This window comes from Oryza brachyantha, chromosome 7 (assembly GCF_000231095.2).
Source record: "Oryza brachyantha chromosome 7, ObraRS2, whole genome shotgun sequence".
Taxonomy (NCBI): Eukaryota; Viridiplantae; Streptophyta; class Magnoliopsida; order Poales; family Poaceae; genus Oryza; species Oryza brachyantha.
The window spans coordinates 429,964-457,763 of NC_023169.2; the positions used below are offsets into that span (position 1 = coordinate 429,964).

Consider the following 27,800-nt stretch of genomic DNA (forward strand, 5'->3'; position numbering starts at 1 on the left):
GTGATAAGTTGAGACTCTGGTCAGCTGATTCCTTAACTCTACCCATGTTTCTTTCAATATTTCAATTTGGGAGATCACTTGATAATTAAACTAATATGTGAATATATAGTGCCCATGACATACGTAACATGCTCCCCCTTCTCCGGGATAAACAAATGAATTGCTTCCATTGGTGGGTTATATATCAGTATATTGTAGTGACAACATATTTCAAAACATTATTTTAACAAGAACACCGTGAAATGATTTTTTTTAGATAAAGGATTTATATTAAACGCGGCCTCTACATCCTGAAGAGGAATGATTGAGAAGAAAAACAGGAGTAGCTAGCATTACTGCTATACGAATAAAGGATTTTTTTTAGATAAAGGATTTTTTTTAAAGATTTTTTTATTATATTATATTTTCTTAATTTTGGCTTTTAATTACTAAGAACACGTTATATAAAATTTTATTTGTAAATTATTATTTTCATAAATATGCTGTCTGTCTTTTTTACGAATAAACATGCTATCACCCCCTCTGTGCCCTTTCCTATGCAAAGTGTTCCATATAAAAAAATATTACTCAGAAAACCGAATCCTCCGAAATTGCTACGGGAATGCAACATCGTAGCAAGCATTTCTCATTTAAGTCATTCAAAAAGTGTAGCAAGCTTTCATGCACTATGGACCATGATCTAAATCTACCTGGGCTTTAATTTGGTGTTGGGCTCCAATTTAGCTAGAGGTTGACCTTGCTCCAATTTTTCCAGTACTAAAATAAATAAATAAAAATAGACCACTTTGAGTCTATTCACTGCAATGTCAATATGTCATTGCCAGATTGCCAGTTTGCCCCGGAGGTGCAGCAATTTAGACTCTTTATCTTTTGATTTTTTTAATCAAAAAGATCAAATGACATATTTATAAATAAAAAATAATCTATAAATAAAACAAATTATAAGTAAAACATTTACATAAGTAAAAATATGAGGCTGTTAGTCTGCTCATGCCTAACTTTGAATTCAAATCCAAAAGTCAAACTAGCAGCAATTCCACTAAACAAACTTTTTTTCAAAAACATCATATCGAATCTTTGGATACCTAAATAAAGCATTAAATATACATGAACATTAAAACTAATTAGAACTAATTAGACAGTTATGCGGGAAATAGTGAGACGAATCTTTTAAGCCTAATTAGGACGTGATTAGCCATAAGTGCTACAGTACCAACATGTAGTAATAACAGATTAATTAGACTTAAAAGATTCGTCTCGTGGTTTTCAGGTGAAATCTGAAATTTATTTTGTAATTAAAGTTTTCAGGTGAAATTTAAAATTTATTTTGTAATTAAAGTACATTTAATACTTTAAATGAGTGTCAAAATTTTGATTTGGTGTATTTGTAAAAACTTTTTCGAGCAATCCCATCTCCATTCAAAGGCAAAAGCCAAATTTCGCCGCTAGAGTGTACAATTGGTTTGGCATCTCTGCACCTGATCCAATCCAAACCCATTTGCCTACCAAAAGGCATATTCCAAATTGGGCTGGACCCACTGACACTGGGCCCCACCATGTCAGTGACCTACATCTAGCCATGCTAACTACTCCTACCCACGTCGCCTCGCTCGGCGTCCCCGGCAAAATGCACCCCAAAACCCACCTCCTCCTCTTCCTCCTCGCGGCCCTCGCCGCCGGCGAAGCCTCAGCGGCGGCCACCACGCTCACGGCCACGCCGGCGAAGCTCGCGCAGTCCGACAGCCAGATCACGATCCGGTGGTCGGGCCTCCCGGACCCGGACGGCCTCGATTACGTGGGCATCTACTCGCCGCCGTCCTCCTCCGACCGCGACTTCCTCGGCTACCTCTTCCTCAACGGCTCCGCCACCTGGCGCACGGGCTCCGGGGAGCTCACCCTCCCGCGCCTCCCCAACCTGCGCGCCCCCTACCAGTTCCGCCTCTTCCGCTGGCCCGCCAGGGAGTACTCCTACCACCACATCGACCACGACGGCAACCCTCTCCCCCACGGCCGCCACCGCGTCGCCGCCTCCGGGGACGTCGCCTTCGAGTCCCCCGCCCGCCCCGACCAGGTGCACCTCTCGTTCGCCGATGGGGCCGACGAGATGCGGGTCATGTTCGTCTGCGGCGACGCCGGGAAGAGGGTGGTCAGGTACGGGCCCGGGAAGGAGGAGGGGGCGGGCTGGAAGGAGGTGGACACGGAGGTGAGGACGTACGAGCAGAAGCACATGTGCGACTCGCCGGCGAACAGCAGCGTCGGGTGGAGGGATCCCGGGTTCGTCTTCGATGGCCTCATCAAGGGATTGGAGCCCGGGAAGAGGTACTTCTACAAGGTGAATCTCACTGGCCTCTTGATGGATTGTTAACTGCTAAAGTTTGAATTTTATTTTTGTAATCGTCATTGCTGCAACCTGGAGTTACAATTTGGGATTCAGGGTAGTATTAGCCACATGGTAAAAAATTAGGATTGAATCTAGGAGTGAGAGGATGATTTTTGGCTCGTTGATTTAGGGAGTATGAATTTTGTAAGTTTTGGTCTATAAGAGGTGAAGATAGCTGTATTACAAAGTTCGGGGCTTGAACTAGGGAGCTGGAGCATGATCGCCCACTTCGAAAGCTACCTCTGGGTGTTCCGTTTTAAGAACTGAAGTTGATTATAGTGAAATTTATGTCTCAAACGTTTGATGGGTTATTAAACGGCTTGGTAGACAGTACTTTCTGTAAGAGGAAGCTTTTAGATCTGTTTTGTCATCTTGAATTCATGATTGTTTTACTTAACTAGGGAATTGGGGAATGTGGATTAATGTAACTTAGAAAGATTGAATCTTTTTTTGTTCCAACTTGTTACTGAACTTCTACCAATCAAATGTGCTTCAGTTTTCTCCTGCAATTAGGGAATAACTGAGGTTGCATTGAGGTTTCGGATTTGAGTTACAAGAGATATACATGTAGATTCAACTTGGACTCTTAGTAAGGTTCTGATTCGTATGATCTCTGAGAGCTGAGATATTGAACATTTTTTTTTTATTTAGTAGCTCTTCATATTAACCTTCGCCTGTAAGATATTGCGTCCATGTGACTTCTTTCTTCACTCTTTGCTTCATCCAAGTGGCATGTATATTGCTCAGTTGCTATTATGAATTATTATTGGATTTTTACAGGTGCTCCATTTAGCACTGTAGCTTATGTCCTTGCATATATTTCTAAATGTTCAGTCAGTCCTGAAAAGACTTGATGACCTGTTTACCTTTTAAGAAAAAATTCAAACGCCAGTTTTTGTTTATGTTTTTTTTTTCAAATTTCAGCTTTTCTAGATCTATTTGGAAGTCTGATTTGATTGTGAGTACCACTGTTGTCTATTTAATAACTTTTCTCTTATTCCAGAGAGTCCAGCATAGACTTTAGTATTCCCTGCACCCAATCAGCTTCATTTATGTCTTTTCTTTCATTGTTTAATTTTGATCAACTGAACTTTTCTGTATAGGTTGGTAGTGACTCTGGAGGATGGAGTGATACTTACAGCTTCATTTCACGTGACAGTGAGGCCAATGAAACCATTGCATTCCTATTTGGTGACATGGGCACTTATATACCATACAACACCTATATACGTACCCAAGAAGAAAGCTTGTCAACTGTAAAGTGGATACTTCGTGATATTCAAGCTCTTGGTGATAAACCTGCATTTATTTCACACATTGGGGACATCAGCTATGCTAGAGGTTATGCTTGGGTATGGGATCACTTCTTTAGCCAGATTGAACCTATTGCTGCCAATACTCCATACCATGTCTGCATAGGAAACCATGAGTATGATTGGCCATCGCAACCTTGGAAACCATGGTGGTCCTCTGGTATATATGGGACAGACGGTGGAGGTGAATGTGGCATACCTTACAGTGTAAAGTTCAGAATGCCTGGAAATTCTTTTGTGCCTACTGGCACTGGAGCTCCCGACACCCGGAATCTTTACTATTCCTTTGATTCAGGTGTTGTGCATTTTGTTTACATGTCAACTGAAACTAATTTTGTTGAGGGCAGTGACCAACTCAAATTCTTAAAAGCTGACCTTGAGAAGGTCAACCGAAGTAGAACTCCTTTCATTGTATTTCAGGGCCACCGGCCCATGTATACAACAAGCAATGAAGCTAGGGACTTTGCTCACAGACAGCAGATGATCCAACACCTGGAACCACTCTTGGTGACATACAAAGTGACCCTTGCACTCTGGGGACATGTCCACAGGTACGAGAGGTTCTGCCCCATGAAAAACTTCCAATGTTTCAACATGTCATCAAGTTTCGTATACCCTGGTGCTCCTGTTCATCTTGTGATCGGGATGGGTGGTCAAGATTATCAACCATTCTGGCAACCAAGGCATGACCACCCTGATGTTCCTGTCTATCCGCAGCCTGAGAGATCCATGTACCGTGGTGGTGAATTTGGTTACACGAAACTTGTAGCTACAAAGGAGAAGCTAACACTAATGTACGTCGGAAACCATGATGGGCAAGTCCATGATATGGTCGAGATATTCTCTGGACAAGTATCTAGTAACAGTGATGCTACTGAGGTGGTCGATGATACAAAGCTCAGCACAGGGGTAAGCACCAAACTGAAAATTCCTCTGGTGTCCTTGGAAATCGTAGGCAGCGCTGTGCTTGCACTGGTTCTCGGTTTCTCTTTTGGATTTCTGATTAGAAGGAAGAAAGAAGCTGCACAGTGGACCCAAGTGAAGAACGAGGAGTCCTAAAATCACAGATGCCATCTATATCTATTTCAAATTGTTTTTGCTCAGTAACCTATTTATAGGACTCTGCCCCAACACAATGGTTTCATTTCAGCATTTCTTGGGGCTCTACAGTGTTTGTATTATAGTGCACAGAGCATTAGAGTGTATAGGTCTGCAGAGTTGGATCAGCATGTCTGTTGCCGTAATTCTGTAATGTATAAGCTTTTAATAAGTGGCATGATGTTCATATCGACCAACATCATTTGGTCGGTTTGACCGTATGAGTGGTTCACCTGTACCATAACGTAATACACAATTCATCGTTTGTTCATTTGTAATTTTTCTGTTTGGTACTAAAGTAATAGAGAAACTGTATTATGCAATCATTTTTTAGAGGAAAGACACGGGCTATTCCTTTTATAGAAAGCAAACATATTTTTTATGGTCTGAAGTATTCACCAAGGATGGTAGTCTTTATGCTTAAATTAAGCATAAACAGAATGGTTTATAAGTGATTAAAAAATAACTTAGAGATAAAACATTTACTATACCCTAAGATCATAGAAGCCTCTGCTAAGCTTTCCTGTAAAATTTTACGTTAAAGATTAATGAGAAGAGGTTGAACCTTTGTCAAAAATCAATAAAAAGATTAAAACTCTATTTAGGCCGTGTTTTTTCAGCTTAAGATTATTATAATCTAGATTATTGAGTCGGATTATTATAAGCTAGATTGTTATAATCTGTAGTAGAATAAACTATGAGTTGTTTCTTTTCTATATTATTAGAGCTTAGATTAGAGCATCTCCATCAAGGGGCCAATATGATTCCTAAAAATTAAATTTTAGCACTAAAGGATAAAAATAGACTCCAACAGCTGCCCAAAAATACTCCTAAAATTTTAATACCCCAAGCATGAGTGTATTTTTACCCAAATTTTGGTCTTGTCATGGGTCTCCCAATCTCACTTTTGCACCATTTTTTTCACTGCGGCCATTTTTTCATTCTGTCCACGCGCGAGAGAACAAATCCACCGTCGCCATCTCTCCATCCATCCACCACGGCCGCCCCTCCCTTCCTCCATCCGCCGCCCCTCCCCTTTCTCCCACAGCTGGTCGCCGGCGCTGCCCCATGTTATACCTGGCTTCCTCTCAATTGTTTTGAACAAGTTGTATGCTGCAGATTGAACACTCGTGTACACGTCTAGTTTGTTGAGTAAACTTATAGCAAGAAAGCAATTCACATTTAACGATTGAGGTCTTACAGCCTAATGTGTTATTTATGTCAGATCCGTGTTAAAATTATGTTTCAATGGTGCAGAATATAGGTGAATTCATTAATTAATTAATGATGAGACAAATTTAAAAGTTTTCATGACTTTTTTTTTGCAACTCTTGAAGAATTGAGTGATTTTGATGCCCAAAAATTATTAGGGTGTTCCCAATACATAAATTTTGGGACTCTAGTTTTAGACATCTCTTGGAGATGCTCTTATTGGGTTTGCAAGTCTAAAGAGAAATGTGTGACATTGTGGGCAATTTTTCACCAAATAAGCTAGAAAAAGCTCACCTAAATGAGCTTATCAGATTATAATAAGCTGAACTCCAGATTATAATAAGCTACTTCAATAAGTTGTTTGTTTCTTTCAGCTTACTTCCAATAATCTATATTATAATAATTCCAAGCTGAAAGAAACATGGCCTAGTTTATTCAGACCATATAGTATCGGATACTTCACTGATGCAACCCCGAAACACCCGGAGTTAAAGAAAGGTTAATTAGATTCATGCCATTATAAATTTTCTAGTTTTGAAATATGCTATTATTATTCGACTAATTGTAAGGATGTCACTATAATTTTAGAACTATTTCAAACATGTCACTTTTGGGCCAAATTATCTTTTGCACATATCAAGGACACAGCAAACAGCAGAGGGGCAATATGGTCCAAATGTTTTTTAAAAATACACCGAAGGGTATGAAGTGGTATATTTTAAATAGTTCTAAAATTATAATGGTATCTTTACTATTAGTTGAATAGTAACGGCATATCTCAAAACTAACAAACTTATAATAGCATTGATGTAATTAACCCAATTAAGAATTGCCGAAGGCTGACTGGTACGCACGGCGGCTTTCAGAGATTGCAGGTTGTGATTGTCGAAAACCACCTACATGATGCCAACGAGAAACCGAATTCGTCGTGTTGTGATTTTGGATCAACACCTAGCAACGTCATTTGAGGGAAGAAACCGAATTCTTCCTTCTTAATTTATTGTAACCCAAGAGGCCAAGAGGCAGGTTGTGTTTATCTCACTAAAAAAATGATGAACACATTAACCATCGATTCAAGTAGACCAAGACGCATCCCAGTCGCACAGGCTGAATCCAATCATGGAGGACAAGGTGTCGCCCGATTGGAGCTCCAAGAAGGTGTGCGTCGTTGGCGCCGGGATGTGGGGGCTGGCGGCGGCTCGCGAGCTGCGGCGGGAGGGCCTCGACGTGGCGGTGCTCGAGCAGAGCGGCGGCGTCGGCGGGCAGTGGCTGTACGACGCAGCGACCGACGGCGGCGACCCGCTTGGGCTGGCCGGCGTGCATAGCAGCATCTTTGCATCGCTCCGTCTCAACAGCCCGAGGGAGATGATGGGCTTCTCCGACTTCCCGTTCCGCCCCAGCGCCGCCGGCGGCGACGCCCGGCGGTACCCCGTCCACGGCGAGCTGCTCAGGTACGTCAGGGACTTCTGCGACGTGTTCGGCCTCATGGACGCCGTCAGGCTCAACACGAGGGTCGTGCGCGTCGCCATGGCGCCACCACGGCGCGACGGCTCGCTGAAGTGGACGGTGACGAGCAAGCGCGACGGCGAAGAAGTGGAGACGGAGGAGGTGTTCGACGCCGTCGTGGTGGCCACCGGGCACTACTCCCAGCCTAGGCTGCCGAGCATCGAAGGGATGGACAGGTGGAGGAGGAGGCAGCTGCATAGCCACTCGTACCGCGTCTCCGACTCCTTCCATGGCGAGGTCGTCGTCATCGTCGGCTGCAGCCTGAGCGGTATGGAAATCGCCCTGGAGCTCCTGTGCGTCGCCAAGGAGGTGCACCTGAGCGCCAAGTCGACGGAGGAGGACATGGTGGCGGCGACGTCCAAGATGCTCTCCAGGCACGGCAACCTTCACCTGCGCCCGCAGGTCGAACACCTGCGCGAGGACGGGCGGGTGGTGTTCGACGACGGCTCGTGCGTCGTCGCGGACACTGTCGTGTACTGCACGGGGTACAATTACTCATTCCCGTTCTTGGAGACGGAGGGGAAGGTCACCGTCGACGACAACGGCGTGGGGCCGCTGTACGAGCACGTGTTCCCGCCGTCTCTCGCGCCGTCGCTGTCCTTCGTGGGCATCCCGTCCAAGGTGATCCTGCCGCAGTTCGCCGAGGTGCAGGCGAGGTGGGTGGCGCACGTTTTGTCCGGGCGGAGGACGCTACCGTCACCGGAGGAGATGCTGCGGGCGGTCGAGGAGCACGCCGCATCCATGGAGGCCGCCGGCACGCCGAAGCGGCGGACGCACGACCTGCTGTTGGACCTGGAGCAGTGTGACGAGTACGGCGAGCGCACCTGTGGCTTCCCGCGGATGGAGCAGTGGAAGAAGGAGATCTTGCGGTCGTCCTTCTCCGGTTTGCTCGACGACATCGAGACCTACCGCGACGGCTACCGCGATAGCGACCTCGTCCGCCATGGCCTGCGCCACGACGGCTGGACGAACGAGAAGGACGTCGGCGATGACGAAGAACATGCCTCTCTGCCTGCCTAAACACGACGACGACGACCAAAATTATGCATTTGAACTCCAATAAATTTTGCTTAAGATCGTATCTCTACTACTTAAAAACGCACTCGTCCATCCTCCGCTCCCCCTCTCGATGTGAGCAACCATCGAACTTCCAAAGAAACCTAAATAAGCATCTAGTTAAAATTCCCCTAAGGATATAATGCCGATATATTCTTAATTATTGAGATAGGTTACAATGTGCGAGTATGTTATTAGTCCAAATAAATATTTTTATTACTTTTTTCAGTTCTTTTCAATTATTAGTTGAGCGCTAGTTTACTGTTACTACATATACACATGATGTACGGCTACTGCTTGTATGAATTGATGGCAATTTTTGCTCTACCAAAACATTTGTAACATATGTAAGTCTTAGCGCTAGCAAATTTGGTAACGTAGAACTTGTACAAGTATTGGTAAAATTTGGTAGCAAATGAAACATGCATGTGCCGTACAATTGAAGTTAGAATTTTGGCAGGTCTAAAATGGCTTTAATCCAAACAAACCATTAGCTCTGTTTAGGGAGCCTAAGATTTAAAGAAGCAGATGAGTAGAAGCTGGCTTATTAGAGATTCTTAGAGCATCTCTAATAGTATGACCAAATTTGACTCTTCAAATCTCTATTTAGTCATTCTCTATTTTATTTGACAAGTTAAATTTATTTTTTACTCCAACAGTCTCTCTATCTATCCTAAGTCAATGACATTTGGACCCCACATGTCAGCCTCTTCTTTTCTCTCCTTCTCTCTTTCTCTCCCCCTCTTTCCTTTTCTTTTACTTTCTCTCCTTTCCAGCCGAGGAGCCAGGCGTCAGGCGGCGCGCGGTGAGGCAGCGTTGTGCCGCAGTGGGTGGCGCGGCCGCGCCGCGCGGGGAGGCGGCCACAGGCGCGGACGGCGGCAGCACTCACAGCGACGGCGTGGACCGCGACCGCGACAGTCGCGGCGACGGCGTGTGGCGACCGCAGGCGCGAACGGCGGCGGCAGCCCGCACTCGCGGCAACGGCGTGGACGGCGGCCACGGGCACGGTGGCAGTCGGCAAAGGATGGCATGGACGGCGGCCGTGGCCGCGGCGGTGGCGGACGGCACGGACGCCGGCCGCGGCGGTCGGCGGTGGTAGTCGGCCGGTGTGGTGTGTAGTAGTACTAGTGCTAAGTAATAGTAGTACTGTTCATAAGTAGTAGTAGTGGTGGGACCTATTGTTTGGCAAGTCTCTGGGGCTAGGCAAAGGCTGGCCAAATTTGGCAGTGAGAGAGCACATTTAGCTAGTCGGATGGCTTGGCCATTTTGTTGGAGCTTATTTTTTTTATGAATGGCTAAAATTTGGCTTGGAGAGGCTAATAGGAGGTCTATTGGAGATGCTCTTAGAATCTATAGAAAAGTTGGTCTTTTCAGTTTTTTGACTTCTAGTTTATTTTTTAGATTCTATAGCTAAATATTTTTTTAAAAAGTTTTAACTTTTATAGATTCTGTGAAAAGTACGAGCTTCCTAAACAAATGCCCTTAGAGCAGAGGCTTGACCGTTTAGTCATATCATCCAACATGCAAACGCCATGTCTCGTGTGTCCCCATGCTGCACGACATTTCGTCAAACGACGACACACTAACGATACTTTCGGCTACAGATTTAGGGGATGGAACGGCCCACTGACAAGGACCTGCTTGTAAAACGGCCCACAGTACAGTGTTGTCCCATTAGTTCGGGGCCCATGTGTCGGTGTCAACCACAAATTCCATCACTGTCCATGTAATAATCTCTTGTCATTTGGGTTGAGATACTCACTCCGTTGCAAATAAACATTTGTAGATTGTTTAGCACACACTAATTAAGGTAGTGTCAAAAGATTTTTAAAAAAAAAATCACTTCAGTAGTAAGTTTTGAATTTTCCATTTGTTAATTATCTTTTAAAACACTAAATTGGCTCTTGATTCATTGAAATAATTGGGACCATAGGACTTGGTGCATAAATAATTATAATATGCTACAGAATTTGAATCCTACACATACTTATATATTATAACAAACTAGCATGGTGACCCGTGCATATTACGTGTGTAGCATCATTATAAATTTTTCTCTCATAATTACATATATATTTATGTTTTATTTTTAAAAACATTAAAATTGGCAATATAATTTTTAAACTCTGCCTTGACTGGACCAAATTTATATGTTTGATATTTTAATTATTGACATAGTAATTCATATGCATATAAAGCAAAAGTGATGGATCTTTTACTATTGTCATATTTATAAAATAAATTAATGATATCTAACATCTATTGTATATTTGTTTATCTTCATTTTTTCATCTTATCTTCAGAATATTAGTGATGTCTTCTTAGTACCAGAATATTATTATTACCAATATTCTTATATTTTGTTTCGTCGTGGTTGGTATAGCTTCAAGGATTGAATCTCATTTGTTAGTTGCATTTTATATGGACACAATTATAAAACTATTTTCATTTTCTTCAATTAACATGTGTAACAATTTTCAACTAACGTGAAAATTATATTTCTACATAGACTTGTCTTTTAGTTTTCTCAGTTTCATGTAGAAACATTTCTCTTGATTGTGATTATTTTTAGTTTTTTCCCTAAGTTGTATTTCTACCTGGACTCTTATCTCAATATTAATTTTAAATGTTTATCTGATTTTTACATTTTTGGAATTTGTATTTCTACTCATATTTAAATTGTTATTCCTGATTTCATACTTTTTTAAAATCATATTTCTAGTTGATCTCTGATTATTTTTTATTTTTGACATTAGTTTGATGATTTTACACCGTTAGAGTGAACTTGGTGTGTAGTTAGTATAATTAGCAAACAAATACTTGTATAGCTCCTAGTTGGTGAGAGGCCATAAATGACTATTGTTTTCCAAATATAGAACACGCTTCCGATAGAAAAATGTCCAAATTTTCTAAGTAAACGTACAGTCCGATCGATCTTTTTTGTTTTTCCTATTGTTCCCACGTAACGTAAACAATACATGTATAATCCGATCCATGTTTTCCTTGTTTGTCCGATTGATTTTTTTTTATTTTTTTATTAATCTCAGAATTTATAGCTCGTGAGGAAGAGCTTCATTTTCCTGTTACTTTTTAGTATCTGTTGCTTGGCGGGAAAAGGAAAATGTACATTCTGACTCTCAATTACGCGCCGACCTTAATTCACGTCGATTAATATTAGGCTCAGTTGTCACGCGGTCTCACTGTTTTTAATTTGTTTTTACACACTTCCAATTACTGTAATATAACTAAAGTGCTCCCTGGACATAAAAGTAAAGATAAGACTAAAATAATAAACTTCATTGAAAAATTTCCAAATTTAACTCTAAATTTAAAATTTTACTTGTAAACATAGGCGGACAGATTGGGGCGCAAAGTTTTGAGGTGCCAATCAAACTCAGCGAGGGGCAAAATGGAGATCTTCCGTGGTAAAAAGTTGCTACTAAATTTGGGGAATCGTCCGTGTTGAATTCAATTGTGGTCATGGAGGACAAGATGTCGTCATCGTTATCGGATCGGAGCTCCAAGAAGGTCTGCATCGTCGGCGCCGGTCTAGCCGGCTTGGCGGCCGCGCGCGAGCTCCGGCGAGAGGGCCTCGACGCCACGGTGCTCGAGCAGTGCGGCGGCGTCGGCGGGCAGTGGCTGTACGACGCGGCGACCGACGGCGGCGATCCGCTCGGCTTGGCCGGCGTGCACAGCAGCATCTACGCCTCGCTCCGTCTCAACAGCCCCAGGGAGGTCGGCGGATTCTCCGATTTCCCATTCCGCCCCAGCAACGGCGGCGGCGACGCGCGGCGGTACCCCGTCCATAGCGAGTTGCTCAGCTACATCACGGAGTTCTGCGACGTGTTCGGCCTCATGGACGCCGTCAGGCTCAGCACGACCGTCGTTCGCGTCGCTATGGCGCCGCCGCGGCGCGACGGCTCGCTACGGTGGACGGTGGGGAGCAAGCGCGACGGCGAAGAAGTGGAGACGGAGGAGGTGTTCGACGCCGTCGTGGTGGCCACCGGGCACTACTCCCAGCCAAGGCTTCCAAGGATCGACGGGATGGACAGGTGGAGGCGGCGGCAGCTGCATAGCCACTCGTACCGCGTTCCGGACTCCTTCCACGGCGAGGTCGTCGTCATCGTTGGCTGCAGCGTGAGTGGTAAGGAAATCGCCCTTGAGCTCCAGCGCGTCGTCAAGGAGGTGCACTTCAGCGCCAGGTCCATGGAGGAGGAAGCCATGAAGCCGGCGATGGCTAAGTTGCTCGCCAGGTATGCCAACATTCACCTACACCCGCTGATCGAACACCTGTGCGACGACGGGCGGGTGGTGTTCCACGACGGCTCATGCGTCGTCGCCGACACAATTATCTACTGCACTGGCTACTCCTACTCGTTCCCGTTCCTGGAGACGGAGGGGAAGGTCACCGTCGACGATAACTGCGTCGGGCCGCTGTACGAGCACGTGTTCCCGCCGGCGCTGGCGCCGTCGCTGTCGTTCGTGGGCATCCCGGCCAAGGTGATCCTGCCGCGGTTCGTCGAAGCGCAGGCGAGGTGGGTGGCGCAGGTGCTGTCCGGCCGGAGGACGCTGCCGTCTCCGGAGGAGATGCTACGCGCCGTCGAGGAGCACGCCGCATCCATGGAGGCCGCCGGCACGCCGAAGCGGCGGACGCACGACCTGCTGCTGGACCTGGAGTACTGCGACGAGTACGGCGAGCGCACCTGCGGCTTCCCGCGGATTGAGCAGTGGAAGAAGGAGCTCATCCGGTCGTCCATCTCCGACATGCGGGACGACATCGAGACCTACCGCGACGGCTACCACGACAACGAGGTCGTCACCCAAGGCCTGCGGCTGCATGGCTGGACCTGGACCTGGATGCAGGAGAAGGACGACGGCGGCGGCGAAGAAGGAATCGTACAGGCCATGGGCTCTCTTCCTGTCTAAAGAAAAATTACTCCTACATAAGCATTTGGACTCCACTAAAATTGTTGGCCTGTCTGTCATATACAGTGTATATATATCATAAAAAATGATTTATAATTCGATTAATCTCAGAATTTCTAGCCTGTAAGAGACAACGTGGAGGCTCATTTTTTTATTACTTTATATATATTATAGATTTGATGTAATTGATTTCTACGTCTACGTTTATCCATTCGTGTTTAAAGGGCCCCTTTGAATCACAAGAATGTAAAAATAGAGAAATAGAAAAAACATAGGATTCTAATAGAAATGTAAGTGTAAAATAGAGGATTGCGAAACATAGGAATGACCGTTTGATTGGACCACAGAAAAAACATAGAAATTTGAGGAGAGATAAATACTCATAGGATTTTTTCCACAAGGTTCTACCTCTTATTAAATTTCCTCCAAAACTTATACGGGAAGAGGCATTCGATAGGAATTTCAATGGGCTCATTCATTTGATTCAAAGAATTTTGTAGTAAAAATTCATATAGGAATAGAATTCCCTAAAATTCCTATGAATTTTCTTTGAATCAAAGTGGGCTTAAGTAGGTTAGGCATATCAAATTGGAGCATGCACATACATATTTTAGTTCTTGCTGGAGTATTCACAAAGGAATTGATGCGATGAATACCTGTGATGGTATCTTCGGATTTGACTATGTGAAGATATGTCACGTGTCCATGGGAGTTAATTACAAGGGGACTTAACAAATTAAATTACATGACAGTCCTGGTGCGATCATTTTAGCTTATGACGATCGCGAGGTGAAGATGAAATGAAACTCATGAAAGTGTTACTGATTAATCAGGAGAGAGCAGCTGAGGCGTCATATGTGAAAATTTTAAAGAAATGTGATTAGTTCTTTGCATTTATAAAAAAATGATAGGCAGGTTAGACATTGGGTTTTCTGAAGTATTCGCAAATCACAATGGATGGATAATAGAGACTGTAAATTGTGATGACATCTTCTGCGTTTATTGTTTTTGTGCAGTTTGATTGGTCACTTTGTTCAGAGCTGTTTCTACCAAATCCATCCAAGTAGAAACTTCTCAGAAATGAAATCAATTGAAACATAATTAGTACTTTGCTGGTCTTATATTAAACCGAGACAGACTTTGCTGGTCTTATATTAAGTAGAAGAAGAAGAAGAAACTATTTACATCTTCACCCAAGGTGAAAGAAGAAATGTAAACAAGCCAAAGCGGGAAGAAAAGGAACAAGATCAAGCGCTGCAATTTAAAACAAAGACGATTCTCTTAGCAATTTGTGTTTATCTCATATAAAATGATGAACAGGTGAGGCATCAAGTCAAGTTGCAGCAGAAGCATCCCAATTGCACTGTTTGTGGATTTCTCTACCGTTCTTTCTTGAGGCATATTAAGATATCTGTTGCGTGCTGAGAAAAAAAGACGAGAAATTGTTGAATTTGAAGAGCTGACCATGTTGGATCCAATCATGGAGGATAAGATGTCGTCGTCATCATCGGGTTGGAGCTCCGGGAAGAAAGTGTGCGTCGTCGGCGCCGGGATGGCGGGGCTGGCGGCGGCGCGCGAGCTCCGGCGGGGGGCCTCGACGTGACCGTGCTCGAACAGAGCGGCGGCGTCGGTGGGCAGTGGCTGTACGATGAGGCAACCGACGGCGGCGACCCGCTCGGCTTGGCCGGCGTGCACAGCAGCATCTACGCCTCGCTCCGTCTCAACACCCCGAGGGAGGCCGGCGGCTTCTCAGACTTCCCGTTCCGCCCCAGCGCCGGCGGCGACGCGCGGCGGTACCCCGTCCACGGCGAGCTGCTCAGGTACGTCAGGGACTTCTGCGACGTGTTCGGCCTCATGGACACCGTCAGGCTCAACACGATGGCCATGCGCGTCGCCATGGGGCCGCCACGGCGCGACGGCTCGCTGCAATGGACAGTGAGGAGCAAGCGCGACGGCGAAGAAGTGGAGACGGAGGAGGTGTTCGACGCCGTCGTGGTGGCCACCGGGCACTACTCCCAGCCAAGGCTTCCAAGGATCGACGGGATGGACAGGTGGAGGCGGCGGCAGCTGCATAGCCACTCGTACCGCGTCCCGAACTCCTTCCACGGCGAGGTCGTCGTCATCGTTGGGTGCAGCGCGAGCGGTGCAGAGCTCGCCCTCGAGCTCCGCCGCCTCGCCAAGGAGGTGCACCTCAGCGCCAAGTCGACCGGGGAGATAATGGCGTCGGCGATGTCCAGGATTCTGTCCAGGTACGAGGACGACAACCTTCACCTGCGCCTACAGGTCGAACACCTGTGCGAGGACGGGCGAGTGGTGTTCGACGACGGCTCGTGCGTCGTCGCCGACACCATCGTTTACTGCCCCGGCTACAACTACTCTTTCCCGTTCTTGGAGACGGACGGGAAGGTTACCGTCGACGACAACCGCTTCGGGCCGCTGTGCGAGCACGTGTTCCCGCCGGCGCTGGCACCGTCGCTGTCGTTCGTGGGCATCCCGGCCAAGGTGGTCCTCCCGCGGTTCGTGGAGGCGCAGGCGAGGTGGGTGGCGCAAGTGCTGTCCGGCCGGAGGACGCTGCCGGCACCGGAGGAGATGCTGCGCGCCGTCGAGGAGTACAACGGCGGCAGGGAGGCCGCCGGGTTGCCGAAGTGGCGGACGCACGACCTGTTGTTGGACCTGGAGCTGTGCGACGAGTACGGCGAGCGCACCTGCGGCTTCCCGCGGATGGAGCAGTGGAAGAAGGAGCTCCTATGGTCGTCCGTTTCCAACATGCGCGACGACATCGAGAGCTTCCGCGACGGCTACCACGACAGCGACCTCGTCACCGACGGCCTCCGCCTGCACGGCTGGATCCCACCGGCGACGCAACCACCGCAGGAGGAGGCGGATTGAGATTCTCTGACTTTATTTTTATCACTACAGAGAAGCTGACATATAGGCCCTCGGACCCACATGTCAATCACTAATTCGAGATGTTAATTATACTATTGTTTCTCCACGGAGAATATTATTATTGTGTTGGTTTATCAAATTGATCCTAGCACAGCATCACTGACTGCACCACTCTAGTCTAGTGTTTCATTTTATTTTAGTTTATAAATCTGGGAACACTCGCATGTTTCTCATTACTACATACTCCAAATCACCACTAGTCATTCTACTTTTAACAATGTGTAATTAGCCACAACACATGACAGATTAAATGTAATCCAGCATCCAACGCAAGATCGACTGTCACAGGATACAATCTCTCAAAGTAATTGCTGAAAGATTTTGTATTATATCTTCACAAGATCAATTTACTTTGACATGGAACACAATGAAAATGTATGTATGCAGGTATGCTTTCTTCTATCAACCGGGGAGCAGATATGGCGCCACTGAATGTCAGAAATTGAGACGGTTTGACAAGATTAATTTGAAAATATAGATCAGGTTCACATGCATACCGTACCAACATACCCGTGGTCTTGTGCAGTGCACCTTGGGTCATGATATATCCGGTTCTTTTTATAAAGAATACCTTTTTTAAATTTGTTTAAAAATATAGTTTTTGTTTGTTTGCCTGTTGTTTACTGTGCTGATGGGCTGGGCCACGTACCAAACCTGGGCCCACATGTTGACAACTAAAATTGGGCTGTGCATTACTCCCTCCGTCCCAAAATAAACCAATTTTTCACTTTTTACCTACAATTTTAACTCTTCTTTTTATTTAAAATTTTTTTGTGATTGATATTTTTGTTTTTGTTAGATGATAAATTATAAATAGTACTTTACGTATGACTAATTTTTTTTCTAGTTTTCTGAAATTTTTTTAAATAAGACGGATAGTCAAATGTTGGATACGAAAACCGAAGAATTGGTTTTTTCTGGGACACAAGGAGTACTCATTTATCTAATGAGATATCTCATCACGTCTGCGGGCGACCACGCATGGTGCGGCGGCGGCGTTCTTGGCTCGTCTGCGTTTGGGAGAGTTCACGAAGGAAATTGCTATACGTACAAATGACACGTACAACTCACGTACGATCGTGTATGCAAAGTCAGTCGTTGTGGGCTATGGTGTACTGAGTTGTACGTGTTAGTTAGATGTATAACCGCGTCCGTTCACAAAACATCAGAAATTTTCAGGATTTTGTATTTACTTTTCTTAATTGAATTTATAAACAAAATACATTTTTTTCTTGGTATATGTGTTGAAGCACACATAATATTAGGTTAATCTGATCTCGTTTTTTCCGAAGGTAAGACTACCGTGAAATCTATCTATCTATTATAATATAAAAACAGCCCAAAAAGAAGGTTCCACGTTCGCTCTGGAGGCTAGAAATTTCCACATTAATCGAAGAAAAATAAAAAATATGAACCTTTAGATCATGGTGAGTCCAGATTATCGGTGTAGATTAATCGGAGAAAAAGAAAAATATGCACCATAGATCATGGTGGGTCCAAATTATAACGGTCAAGATTAAAAAACAGATATAGATAGAAAATTTTATATCAATAATTGTAGAAGTAATCAAATAAGCATTGTTTCCGATCGGAAGGCAGCAGATAGAAAAAAGTACCAGCCATTCCGGCGACACGCCATCAACAACAAAATAAACATCACGTCCTGACTCATGACTCCTTGGCTAATCACCTGACAAGTGACAACTCTATAGCCTTAATACGGAGTACGTTTTGTTAATGTTTTAGTCACTCGAACAAGTTAACATAGAAATACAACAAAAATCAATAAAAAATATATTAGTGAAAGAACAATATATGTAAAAATAGAATTTCAAATATAAAAGAATTATCTATTTAAATATTAAATAGAATTAAAATGAACAACAAAGTGAAGTAAACATTATTATGTTTTTAGACTTTGAATAACCAAAGTACATAATACTTAAATATAAACTAAATCTAGATCATACGATCTAGATTTGTCATATAAAAGAAAAGCAAATAAATCTAATTATTGATCATACAATCCGTATTAGAGTCCATGTCTGTTTTAGAAAATCTAATTGGATTGTGACTAATGCCTCCATCTAAAAGCATATTTATCGCCTCCTCAGCCGTAGAAAGCACTGGATAGGACGACCGTAGTTGCAACAAGGCCAAGCCAGCGAATAGATAAATTCTCGAGGAAAATAATGAAAAATCTAGAATGAAAATATATTGAATCATAGAAAAAGAAATAAAATATTAATGAAAAAAGATTATAGCTGTTAGATCGTACCAAGTCTAAAGTATTGGGGTATATAGAATAATATAAAAAGTCCATGTGTAGATATAGTTTATAAAAATCCAAATTTCGGATTAAAAAATTTAAACTTCTATAAATACAATTTAGAAACATATAGATCTGATTAGAAATCCAATTTCATAATTAAAAATTAAATAATATAAAATAGTTCATATGTAAATACAGTTTAGAAAATTCAAATTATGGATTAAAAATATGAAAATAATTGAAATTGAGGGAAGAGTTCATCTATGAATACAAATTGAAAACATCTAAAACTCCGGTTAAAAATAAGTAAAATTAAGAGAATGAGCCAATGTATAAATACAATTTAGAAATATCTAAAATTTGAATTATAAATTAAATATTATATTGAAAAGAGTTTATTTACGAGTATAGTTTAGCATATAGTTAAATAACATGTTTTACGGTTTAAAAGATCAAAAGATATAAGAGTAAAACATAAAAGTAACTTAAATCTAACCGTACAAATGCGCGGGCCAAACTGCTAGTTAATACTATATATCCGTTTTAGAACTTAAGATGCTTTGGTTTTTCTTTTTCTCTAAGTTAAGCTTCTATAGTCATGTTGCCGTGCTATATCAGCGGCTGTACGTTCAACTGCTTCTGTTTTATATTATAAGAATTTCTAATCTTATCTAAATTTATACACTAATAAATATATATAGACTAAAAAAAATTCGACGAGCCGTGACCGGATCTCGGCGGCCTGCACGCATGTCGAAGACGGGAGGTCGGACAGTGCGTCGTGAAGGTCGACGATCTTGAAGAGAGCGCCGTCATTGGCCGAGCTCGACCTCCTCCCCAGGCCTGAGAACCAGTCGCCACTTGCCGCTCATATTAACTGGATAATCGCTGTCCTTGAACACAACCTCGAGAACAAGGCTTCACTCTAGAAGGGCAGAAGACGAGGGTATTTTGGTTGAACTATTTTCAAAAGTATTTTAAATAGGTAAGTAGTGGCATGGTTCTGATTAGTATAAAATTTTAATGGTACTTAAAGTATTAGGTGAATAGTAATTATATTTTTCTAAATCAGCCAAATAGTAACGGTATCGATCCGATTAACCCAAGCCAACAATAAAAACTAAAAGGTTACTTAGCATACAAAATGTGCAACACTATTGCACATATCAGTTTATCATCGTTTTATGCATGTATCACGCCCAGGTGTATATGTATGGCCAGATACTTCTCTTTTTCGTGCCCTCGTCCAAAACAAATGGTGTTCATCATAGTTTACAATTCAAATAAACCCTGGCATGACTAGAACAATATTATTACATAAATTCCGTTCTAGTTTACCACCCTATTTTCTCCAGTTACAGGAGTAGGACCCACATATAAATACACATAATTGTCTTATGAAATAGAATGTTCTCTTATCATTCTTAATATGCACATTAAGATGTCATATTTTTTATATAAAATTTTAACATCTACTAAAAACTGAGATATCAAAATGTTACACTAAAAATTTAATACCCCTACCCACTTTGCCAGACCGTAAAATTTCTCAAACAAATTGAGTTGTGCAACATTATGACACCCACACGAAACATCTACAAATTACAAATCTATAATACAAGTCAGAAGTCACCAACAACTACATTGCGTATTATTATTCTTCACTAACATTTTTACATGCATGTAACAATAGAGATTCCAATTAAGTACTACCTCTACCTCTGTTTCATATTGTAAGATTTTTTAGCATTATCTAAATTCATCGATTAATGAATATATATAATTTATATATATATATGTTTAGATTCATTACCATTCATATGAATCTAGGTAAGCCATAGAGTCTTACGTTATAAAACAGATAAAATAGCATACCACTAAAGATAGATACTCCATAGAATTAGAAGCACAGGCACGTTACACAAAATCAGCCTAGGTTGGATATGATAGCACTTGGCCTTTGCCGGCGTCCGTCATGGCGACTAGGAAGTAGAGGTCGCCGGCGAGGCCAACGTGGACGCCGGCCTAGTCGGAAGAAGAGGAAGGCGTGACGCCGACATGGACGCCGAGGCGGAGGGAGAGGAAGGCGTCGACGCACGCGTACTTCACCTGCTTCTTTGACAGCTTGGGCGCGTCCCACCTGCTCCGGCTCACCGTCACCGGCTTCTTCATCCCGGCGAGCCCGAGGAGCTCCTCCGCCATGCGCTCCATGGACGCGTTGCCCATGCCGGTCACGGAGCGGAGCTCGCGCGTGCACGCCACCCGCACTCCTTCATGGTGGGCGGCCAGTTTGCGGCAGTCGGAGCGGACGCCGTAGCCCACGAACGCCACGCCGTTGTCGGCCAGGAACCGCTGGAGCGCGGCGGGGACGCCGTTGGCGGCGGCCGCCCGAGCGATCTGGAACACGAGGCACCGGCGCCCGACGCAGAGCTGCAGCGTGCCCGGGCGCCGCCGGCGAGCGCGCGGAACGGCGGCCTCCACTGCACCCCATGCCGATGGTGAGCCCGGCGCCGGAGCGGAGGCGGCGGCGGTGACGCCACAGCGTGGCGCACACCCACCGGGGCGCGCCACGGCCGGGCGCGCGGTCACGGTGGTGACGACGTGGATGTCTCCGACCCGCACGACGTAGGTGTCGTGCGCCGTCGTCTCCGAGCGTCGAAGGCGCGCCGACACCGTGGTGGCCGCTGCTGCTGCCTTCCCGGCGACCACGTTCGAATGGCGCGCGGCGGCTCGCTTCCTCTTGCCGGCCATGGCTGGCGGCGCGCGGGGAGCACACCACGAGACGTCGCTTTGGTTGATGCAGACTCACAATTTTCGCACAGCCATGCCATTATATCAACTCCGTAATTACATGCAAATAACTGGCTGTAACTACCCATTTACCCCCATTTACGCGACCGTAAATTTCTTCGCCGGTTGCTCGATGTAAAACTACCACAAGGATACCAAACTGGAGTGCGTGCCACAAAAAAACACTCCGTGATGGATCCACGTGTTTGGTGACAAATATCATCGAATCGACCTGTTCCGTCTGCGATCGCTCAACAGAAACAAGTGAAAAATGTATGCGCATTATCACAAGTTCATAGTAGACGATTGATTCCAAATTAGCATCAAACAAGCAGTTTATAGAGCCACCAACAGGATCAACATCAGGCAATTCATTCCTGCAGCATGCATTTGTAACTTGTTGGCATAGATTATGAAAACCTGGTACTAAGCATATATAAAACCCATCATCACAACTTCATATAAACACCAAGCTCCCTGCAGCATACTAGTAGCATACTTGCATGTATGTATTTAGGCATCAGATAGGAAGAATATGAAATTCAGTGGTAGGCTAGTAGCATGTACTACAAGAAAATTGAGGATAACATGACCAAAATTCACCTAAAAACATAACTAAGCAAATTGGCCTAAGGTCATAGGCAAATCACTCCATCACAGAACATAAGGAGCAGTGAATTCCTTCCCCCAAAACTCTTACTCACAGTCATCAGTACCAGCAACCAAATGCAGTAGAAACTAGTAGAGGCCTCCACTACTGTCATAATCAAGAGACTCATCCCCATAGTCCTGATCTTGATCATACCAATCATCTTCTCCATCGTCACCCTCATCGACGTCGAACGACTGGATGCCCCCCTCGAATGCTTCATGGCCACCACCGCCGCCGCCACCACCCCCCTCCTCGACGTTGGCCGGGCCGGCTCCGGCGACAATGTCATCTTCCAGCTCCTCAAGCGTGGCCCCTCCATTCCTGACAAACATTTCCTCATTGCCAGCCATCTGGTAGCTCTGAAGAGTCACAATTCCGATGCTGCCGTACTCGTCATAGCTCTGAAGAGTCACAATTCCAATGCTGGCGTTGCCATTGTAGCCTTCGTCGTCGTCGTTGTCGTCATCGCTGTCGATGTCAAGGTTGAGACCTCCCATCCCTAGGACAAATTCTGCATAGCCATCCTCCTCGTCCGACGACAGCATTCCATGCCCCATGAGCTCGAAGTCATCTGAAGAGAAGGCATGGCCATCTGAAGCAGCATAGCTTGATGAGTACTCCTCGTCAATGTCTGAGTCTGAGGCGGCGGCGCGTGGGCGTCCGCTGTCAGTGATATTGCTGCTGTTCTCTGACTCCGACGCGTCGTCGTCCACGTCCACGGCTGTTGATACCAGCGCCCAGTTCGTCTGAGCAGCGTGCTCGGCGCGAGGCACCGCACGGTACACCGGAGCAGAAGGAGGGGGCGCGCGGGGGCGGACTAGCGCGCGCTGAGCGGGCGGTGGCGCGAGCACGGCGACGCGCGGACCGGGAGGCAGCGGCGCGTGGAGGTAAACGGGCGCGCGACGAGCGGGAGGAGGCGGAGGCGCGTGGGCGGGGACGAGCTGGTGGGCGGAGGAGAGGTGGACGGCGAGGCGGAAGGCGAGGTAGGCGTCGACGCAGGCGTACTGCACCTGTTCGATCGAAAGGTAGGGCACGTGCCAGCCGCTCATGGCGACGTTCATGGGCTTGTCGATGCCAGGGTAGCCAAGGAAGCGATCGGCCATGGCCTCCATGGAGGCGTTCCCCATGCTAGCCATGGAACGCAGCTCGCGGCCCGACGCGACGTGGAGGTCGTAGTAGGCACTCAGCATCCGGCGGTCGTTCAAGGAGCCGGAGCCGACGAAGGTGACGCGCGGGTCGGCGAGGAACCTGCGGAGCACGGCGGGGACGGCATCGGCCTGGGCGAGCTGGAAGACGAGGCAGCGGTGGCCGACGCAGAGCTGCAGGGTGGCCGGCGGCGGGGGCCCGCGGTGGAGCGGGCGGCGGGTCGGGGTCCACTGGACGCCGAGGCCGACCCGGAGGCGGCCGGAGCGTACGAGGCGGTGGTGGAGCCAGCGGGTGGTGTAGACCCAGCGGCGGGCGTAGGCGGCGTGGGCGGTGACGAGGGCGACGACGCGGCGGTCGGCGACGCGGACGGTGTAGGCGGCGTGGGTGGGCGTGGAGCGGCGGAGGCGCGTGGCGACGCGGGTCCTGCGGGCGCCGCCGCCGGCGTCCATGGCGCTCCTGCTCCTTTTCTCCTGCGCGGTTGGAGATGAGATGGGAATCAACGGCGGCCGGCGGCGGCGGGCGGCGGCCGCGACGAGGGTTTTGGGTGCTTCTCTCTTCTCTGCGAAAACCTTGGGGTTTTTTTTAGCTTTGGGAAGGGGTTGATTTCCCACAATTCTAGCAACAGATTTCATCGTGCCAAAAATGATCTAGAATGGTTTTTATTTTTTTAAAGAATATTTGGATTAGTTCTCTGGCTTTTAATTTGGGATGATTTCTTTGGATTTGGTTTATGTTAGTATAAGCCAATTTTATTACGGGGCATCCAATTGATTTTAGGAATACATTAAGCATATTTAAGCAACGCAGTAGGAGAATTAGTTTTTTTTTATAGAAACTTTATTTTTTGGATAATGGACTAAATAGAACAGCGTAAATAATACTCCCTCCGGTTCTAAATATAGGACATTTAGGAAAAGATTTAGTATAGTGCGGGTCATTAATTTGAGCTTATTCTTCCATATTTGTCTACAGTAAACATACATCAGAACTAATCCCATACAACAACTTCAGTTCGTCTGACTGGCTAGCTGACCTCGCGGGTTTGATTCCTATCTTTTGGGACTTTAGCCAATTTTGCAACAGAGAAGATGAGAAGACAACACACGGTTTAATACGGAGCCAGCAGTGCGCCAGCGTCCCATGCATGAACGGACTAGAAATCTCATAACAAACTCATAGTTGAAATTGTTCATTTTGCTAGTAAGTCCTGTATTCCAAAACCGGAGATAGTACGATAAATAAACTTTGAAAAGAGCATGGTAATTGAATTAGGTTATTCACAAAGGATTGAGAAGTTATTAGCTTAATTCCTATAGTATGACCACATTCGAGTATTTGCTGTCCCATGTTTCATTGACACTGACACGGGTCTTGTGCTACAAATTTCAATTACCGAAAGCATATTTATGCTTCCGGCTTCAACTAATCTACTGGGCTAATGTGTTTTTAACAGATGATGCACTTGATTTTCTTTTTCTCACGTTTAACCGTCGTCTTATTTAAATTTTTTATAAATATAAAAAATTATAAGTTACAATTAAATACATTTATAATATATCAATCACAACTATATAAAAAAAATTACATAATTTTTTTAATAAGCAAATAGTCAAACGTATGTCCATAATACATGCCATTGTCATCCTCGGTACACGATGAAAAGGACTTGAGCCTCAAAATCCTTCTTAGCCCATACGCATAGATGTGCCGAAATTCAGGCCCATCTACAAGAGGCCTAAAAGAGCACTTCATGCGAAAATGAGGCACATTTATTATTACGGCCCACTATAATAACAGTATGTGAATATTTTCCTAAAAAAAAGAACCGTCTGTGAATGACTGAATGTGATCTACTGTCAGACTTTCACCGCTTCCCAGCGACTTTGAGCCTCATTTTTTCACTTCTAAGGGGCTGTTTGAATAAACGGACTTTTTTGTCACTTGTCATATCGAATGTTTGGACGTTAATTAGAAGTATTAAATATAGACTGATAATAAAACTAATTACGTAAATAAAAACTATTTCACTAGATGAAATTTTTAAGCCTAATTAATCCATGATTAGTAAATGTTTACTGTAGCATCACATTCGCTAATCATGGACTAATTAGGCTCAATAGATTCGTCTCGCAAAATAATCCAGATTATAGGGTGAGTTTTATTAATAGCCTATATTTAACACTTCTAATTAGTATCAAAGCATTTGATGTGACAGGAAAAAAAGTCCTAAGGATCCAAACATAGTCTAATATAATATTTATAAGTCAAAATTTAAACTTTTAATTTTTAAATTTAGAGTTAGTTTAGTGTAATTTTTCAGTTTTCGATTTTAAATCGCTAAGAACATGTATATAAAATATTACTTATAAATTATTTTTTTGATTATAAATATACGCCGAGCACCTTTAGTATCTTACAATTGTCGGTTGGTAACCACTAAAATTTACGGTTAGTAATCACATTATTCGCTATGTGCAGGTAGGTAGGGATATTAGGACATATTTATTTCTCCGAAACTTTTCCCAAAACATCACATCGGATCTTTGGATATCTAATAAAGTACTAAATATATATTAATATTAAAACTAATTACATAGTTATGGAGAAAATCGTGAGACAAATCTTTTGACCTAATTAGTACATGATTAACCATAAGTGTTACAGTAGGCAATATGTGCTAATAATACATTAATTTGACTTAAAAGATTTATGTTTGTCTCGTGGTTTTCAGGCGGAATCTAAAATTTGTTTTAATTAGACTGATACTTCGAGTTCAAATATATGACCGTATGGAACGATATGACATTTCACCTAAAATTCATGGAAACTGATCGCAGCCTTAACCAGGCAGCGGTTGTTTCATCCCTATCACCAACCAACTACACTAAACTTGCTTAACAGAACCTAAATTAGTGTGTAACACAAGCTAACAAGAACGGATTAGTACTCACTAATCTAATCAATGGTAGTTACACAAGGTGACAAGCAAAGGTGAGCCTAGGTAACTAGCTTATAGCAAAGCAGCGCAGCTATGGAGGAGAAGAAGACAGTATGGAGTGGTGGAGAAGCAAAGGCAAATCTGCAGATGCAGGGTCGGTCTTAACTGTAACCCACATGCCCACTTCACATGGGGGGAGCAATTTCTCATGCACCACCTTCTTCTCTCTCCAATCTGCATCACCATCACCTACCACCTTTCCTCCATTTCTTTGGCTACTTTCTTTTCTTTGATTTCTTCTTTTCTTTTTTTTTTGCTGGCATCAACAATTTCATGAACAGTAAAAGAAGAGAAGAGAAGATAAGAGAAGCAAATTGCTTGCTTTGCTGAACTCGTGCGATCTCGAGAAACTGCTGCTGCAATATTACAGAGGAAAATTGGAGTACTGTTCATAATTCACACTTGCTACCTAATGGCAGTGGAGTAGATCTTTGGAAACAAATGAACACCATGAATTTCCGACCTCTTGGAGAAGAAAAGTTAAAAACCAACCCGAAAATGGTAGAGAAATCAAGAACGAAGTAACTTACAAACCGAGCAAGAGACAAGAAGAATTAAGAGAGGTTTGGGGATGAGATCAGAGCATCCTGAGGAAGAGGAAGGCGACGGCGAGGAGGGCGGCGTGGGGCTTGGCGAGAGACGAGGAGGCGGCGGCGGACTTGGAGGAGGAGGCAGTGTCGGACTTGGAGGAGGAGGAGGAGGAGGAGGAGGAAGAGCCGGCGGAGGCAGGGCCCTTCTTGGCGGTGACGGCGAGCTTCATGCCGTTGTAGCAGTAGCCGTAGCTGCAGATGAAGTAGTAGTCCTTGGCCTCCTTCAGCTGGAACGCGTAGCTGTGCCCCTTGCTGTAGCTGCTCATGGCGTTCGCCTTGTCGCAGTTGTCGTACCCGACCTCGTCCACCTGCACCACGTCCGACCTCCCGTTCTGGTACTCGAACACTGCACCACCACCACCCCGAGCTCGCATCACGTCATCAATGGCGATACGACCGAGATCGAGAAGAAGAAGAGGAGCAGCTTACGGAGCCAGTCGCCCTTGTAGAAGGGGCGGTGCTTCTTCACCCACGCCGTGTAGTCCACGTCCGGGTTCCAGCCCTTCTCGTCGCCCACCGTGTAGTTGGTCGCCACCGCCGCCGCCGGCAGCAGCGCCACCACCGCCACCACGGCCATCAGCGGCAGCATCTTGCTCCGGCAGCTCATCTCCGGTGGCTGGCAGTGGCAGATCGAGCGAGCGATGTGAGGAGCTGGAGTGAAGGTGAAGGGGACCTCCGCTCTGTCACTGATCTGCTGCTTTGCTGTGTCTGTGTCTGCAATGATACAAGCTGGAGCCTGGATGTATATATACTTGAGATCTCATCTCAGTAAAAGACAGTAACTTCACTGTCAAAGGTTGACAGCCAGCTGCAGCTAGTTGATTCATTTTACAGATTCTTGTTCTATCATGATACACAGTTCGTGGATGACACATACGGAGGGTCATTATTTTGCTTTTTCAGCGAAAAATA

The 27,800-nt window shown here is 44.9% G+C and overlaps 6 protein-coding genes and 1 pseudogene across 6 annotated transcripts; 4 read left to right on the plus strand and 3 right to left on the minus strand.

The window, feature by feature from the left end:
* The first annotated feature begins 1,552 nt into the window (after positions 1–1,552).
* On the plus strand, positions 1,553–5,114 carry LOC102713925 (probable inactive purple acid phosphatase 2). The gene is made up of 2 exons (XM_006658153.3): positions 1,553–2,332; positions 3,484–5,114. The coding sequence occupies exons 1-2, from the start codon at positions 1,580–1,582 to the stop codon at positions 4,750–4,752; spliced, it is 2,022 nt and encodes a 673-aa protein (XP_006658216.2). The 5' UTR covers positions 1,553–1,579; the 3' UTR covers positions 4,753–5,114.
* A 925-nt stretch (positions 5,115–6,039) lies between these two features.
* Positions 6,040–9,077, plus strand: LOC102714203 (flavin-containing monooxygenase FMO GS-OX-like 8). The gene is made up of 2 exons (XM_006658154.3): positions 6,040–6,055; positions 7,085–9,077. The coding sequence occupies exons 1-2, from the start codon at positions 6,040–6,042 to the stop codon at positions 8,527–8,529; spliced, it is 1,461 nt and encodes a 486-aa protein (XP_006658217.2). The 3' UTR covers positions 8,530–9,077.
* Positions 9,078–12,052: 2,975 nt separating this feature from the next.
* On the plus strand, positions 12,053–13,628 carry LOC102714478 (flavin-containing monooxygenase FMO GS-OX-like 9). The gene has a single exon (XM_006658155.3). It carries the CDS (start codon positions 12,058–12,060, stop codon positions 13,489–13,491), a length of 1,434 nt encoding a protein of 477 aa, XP_006658218.2. The 5' UTR covers positions 12,053–12,057; the 3' UTR covers positions 13,492–13,628.
* Positions 13,629–14,955: 1,327 nt separating this feature from the next.
* LOC102714754 lies at positions 14,956–16,704 on the plus strand (annotated as a pseudogene).
* Positions 16,705–20,737: 4,033 nt separating this feature from the next.
* LOC102715038 lies at positions 20,738–21,463 on the minus strand. The gene has a single exon (XM_040525821.1). It carries the CDS (start codon positions 21,461–21,463, stop codon positions 20,738–20,740), a length of 726 nt encoding a protein of 241 aa, XP_040381755.1.
* Positions 21,464–21,908: 445 nt separating this feature from the next.
* LOC107303381 lies at positions 21,909–23,716 on the minus strand (the record flags this gene model as incomplete). Its single annotated transcript, XM_040526401.1, has 1 exon — positions 21,909–23,716. A coding segment is annotated over one exon (1,476 nt), but the record flags the coding sequence as incomplete, so codon positions are not given.
* A 2,883-nt stretch (positions 23,717–26,599) lies between these two features.
* On the minus strand, positions 26,600–27,599 carry LOC102718468 (mavicyanin-like). The gene is made up of 2 exons (XM_015839447.2): positions 27,318–27,599; positions 26,600–27,234 (listed from the first exon to the last, which is right to left on the minus strand). The coding sequence occupies exons 1-2, from the start codon at positions 27,493–27,495 to the stop codon at positions 26,876–26,878; spliced, it is 537 nt and encodes a 178-aa protein (XP_015694933.1). The 5' UTR covers positions 27,496–27,599; the 3' UTR covers positions 26,600–26,875.
* Positions 27,600–27,800: the final 201 nt, after the last annotated feature.

Coding starts and splice junctions, on each gene's coding strand:
- LOC102713925 (XM_006658153.3), top strand. CDS start 1,580: ATGCTAACTACTCCTACCCACGTCGCCTCGCTCGGCGTCCCCGGCAAA. Junction 2,333..3,483: donor GGAAGAGGTACTTCTACAAG/GTGAATCTCACT, acceptor TTTTCTGTATAG/GTTGGTAGTGACTCTGGAGG.
- LOC102714478 (XM_006658155.3), top strand. CDS start 12,058: ATGTCGTCATCGTTATCGGATCGGAGCTCCAAGAAGGTCTGCATCGTC.
- LOC102715038 (XM_040525821.1), bottom strand. CDS start 21,463: ATGGCCGGCAAGAGGAAGCGAGCCGCCGCGCGCCATTCGAACGTGGTC.
- LOC102718468 (XM_015839447.2), bottom strand. CDS start 27,495: ATGAGCTGCCGGAGCAAGATGCTGCCGCTGATGGCCGTGGTGGCGGTG. Junction 27,235..27,317: donor CTACAAGGGCGACTGGCTCC/GTAAGCTGCTCC, acceptor GTGGTGGTGCAG/TGTTCGAGTACCAGAACGGG.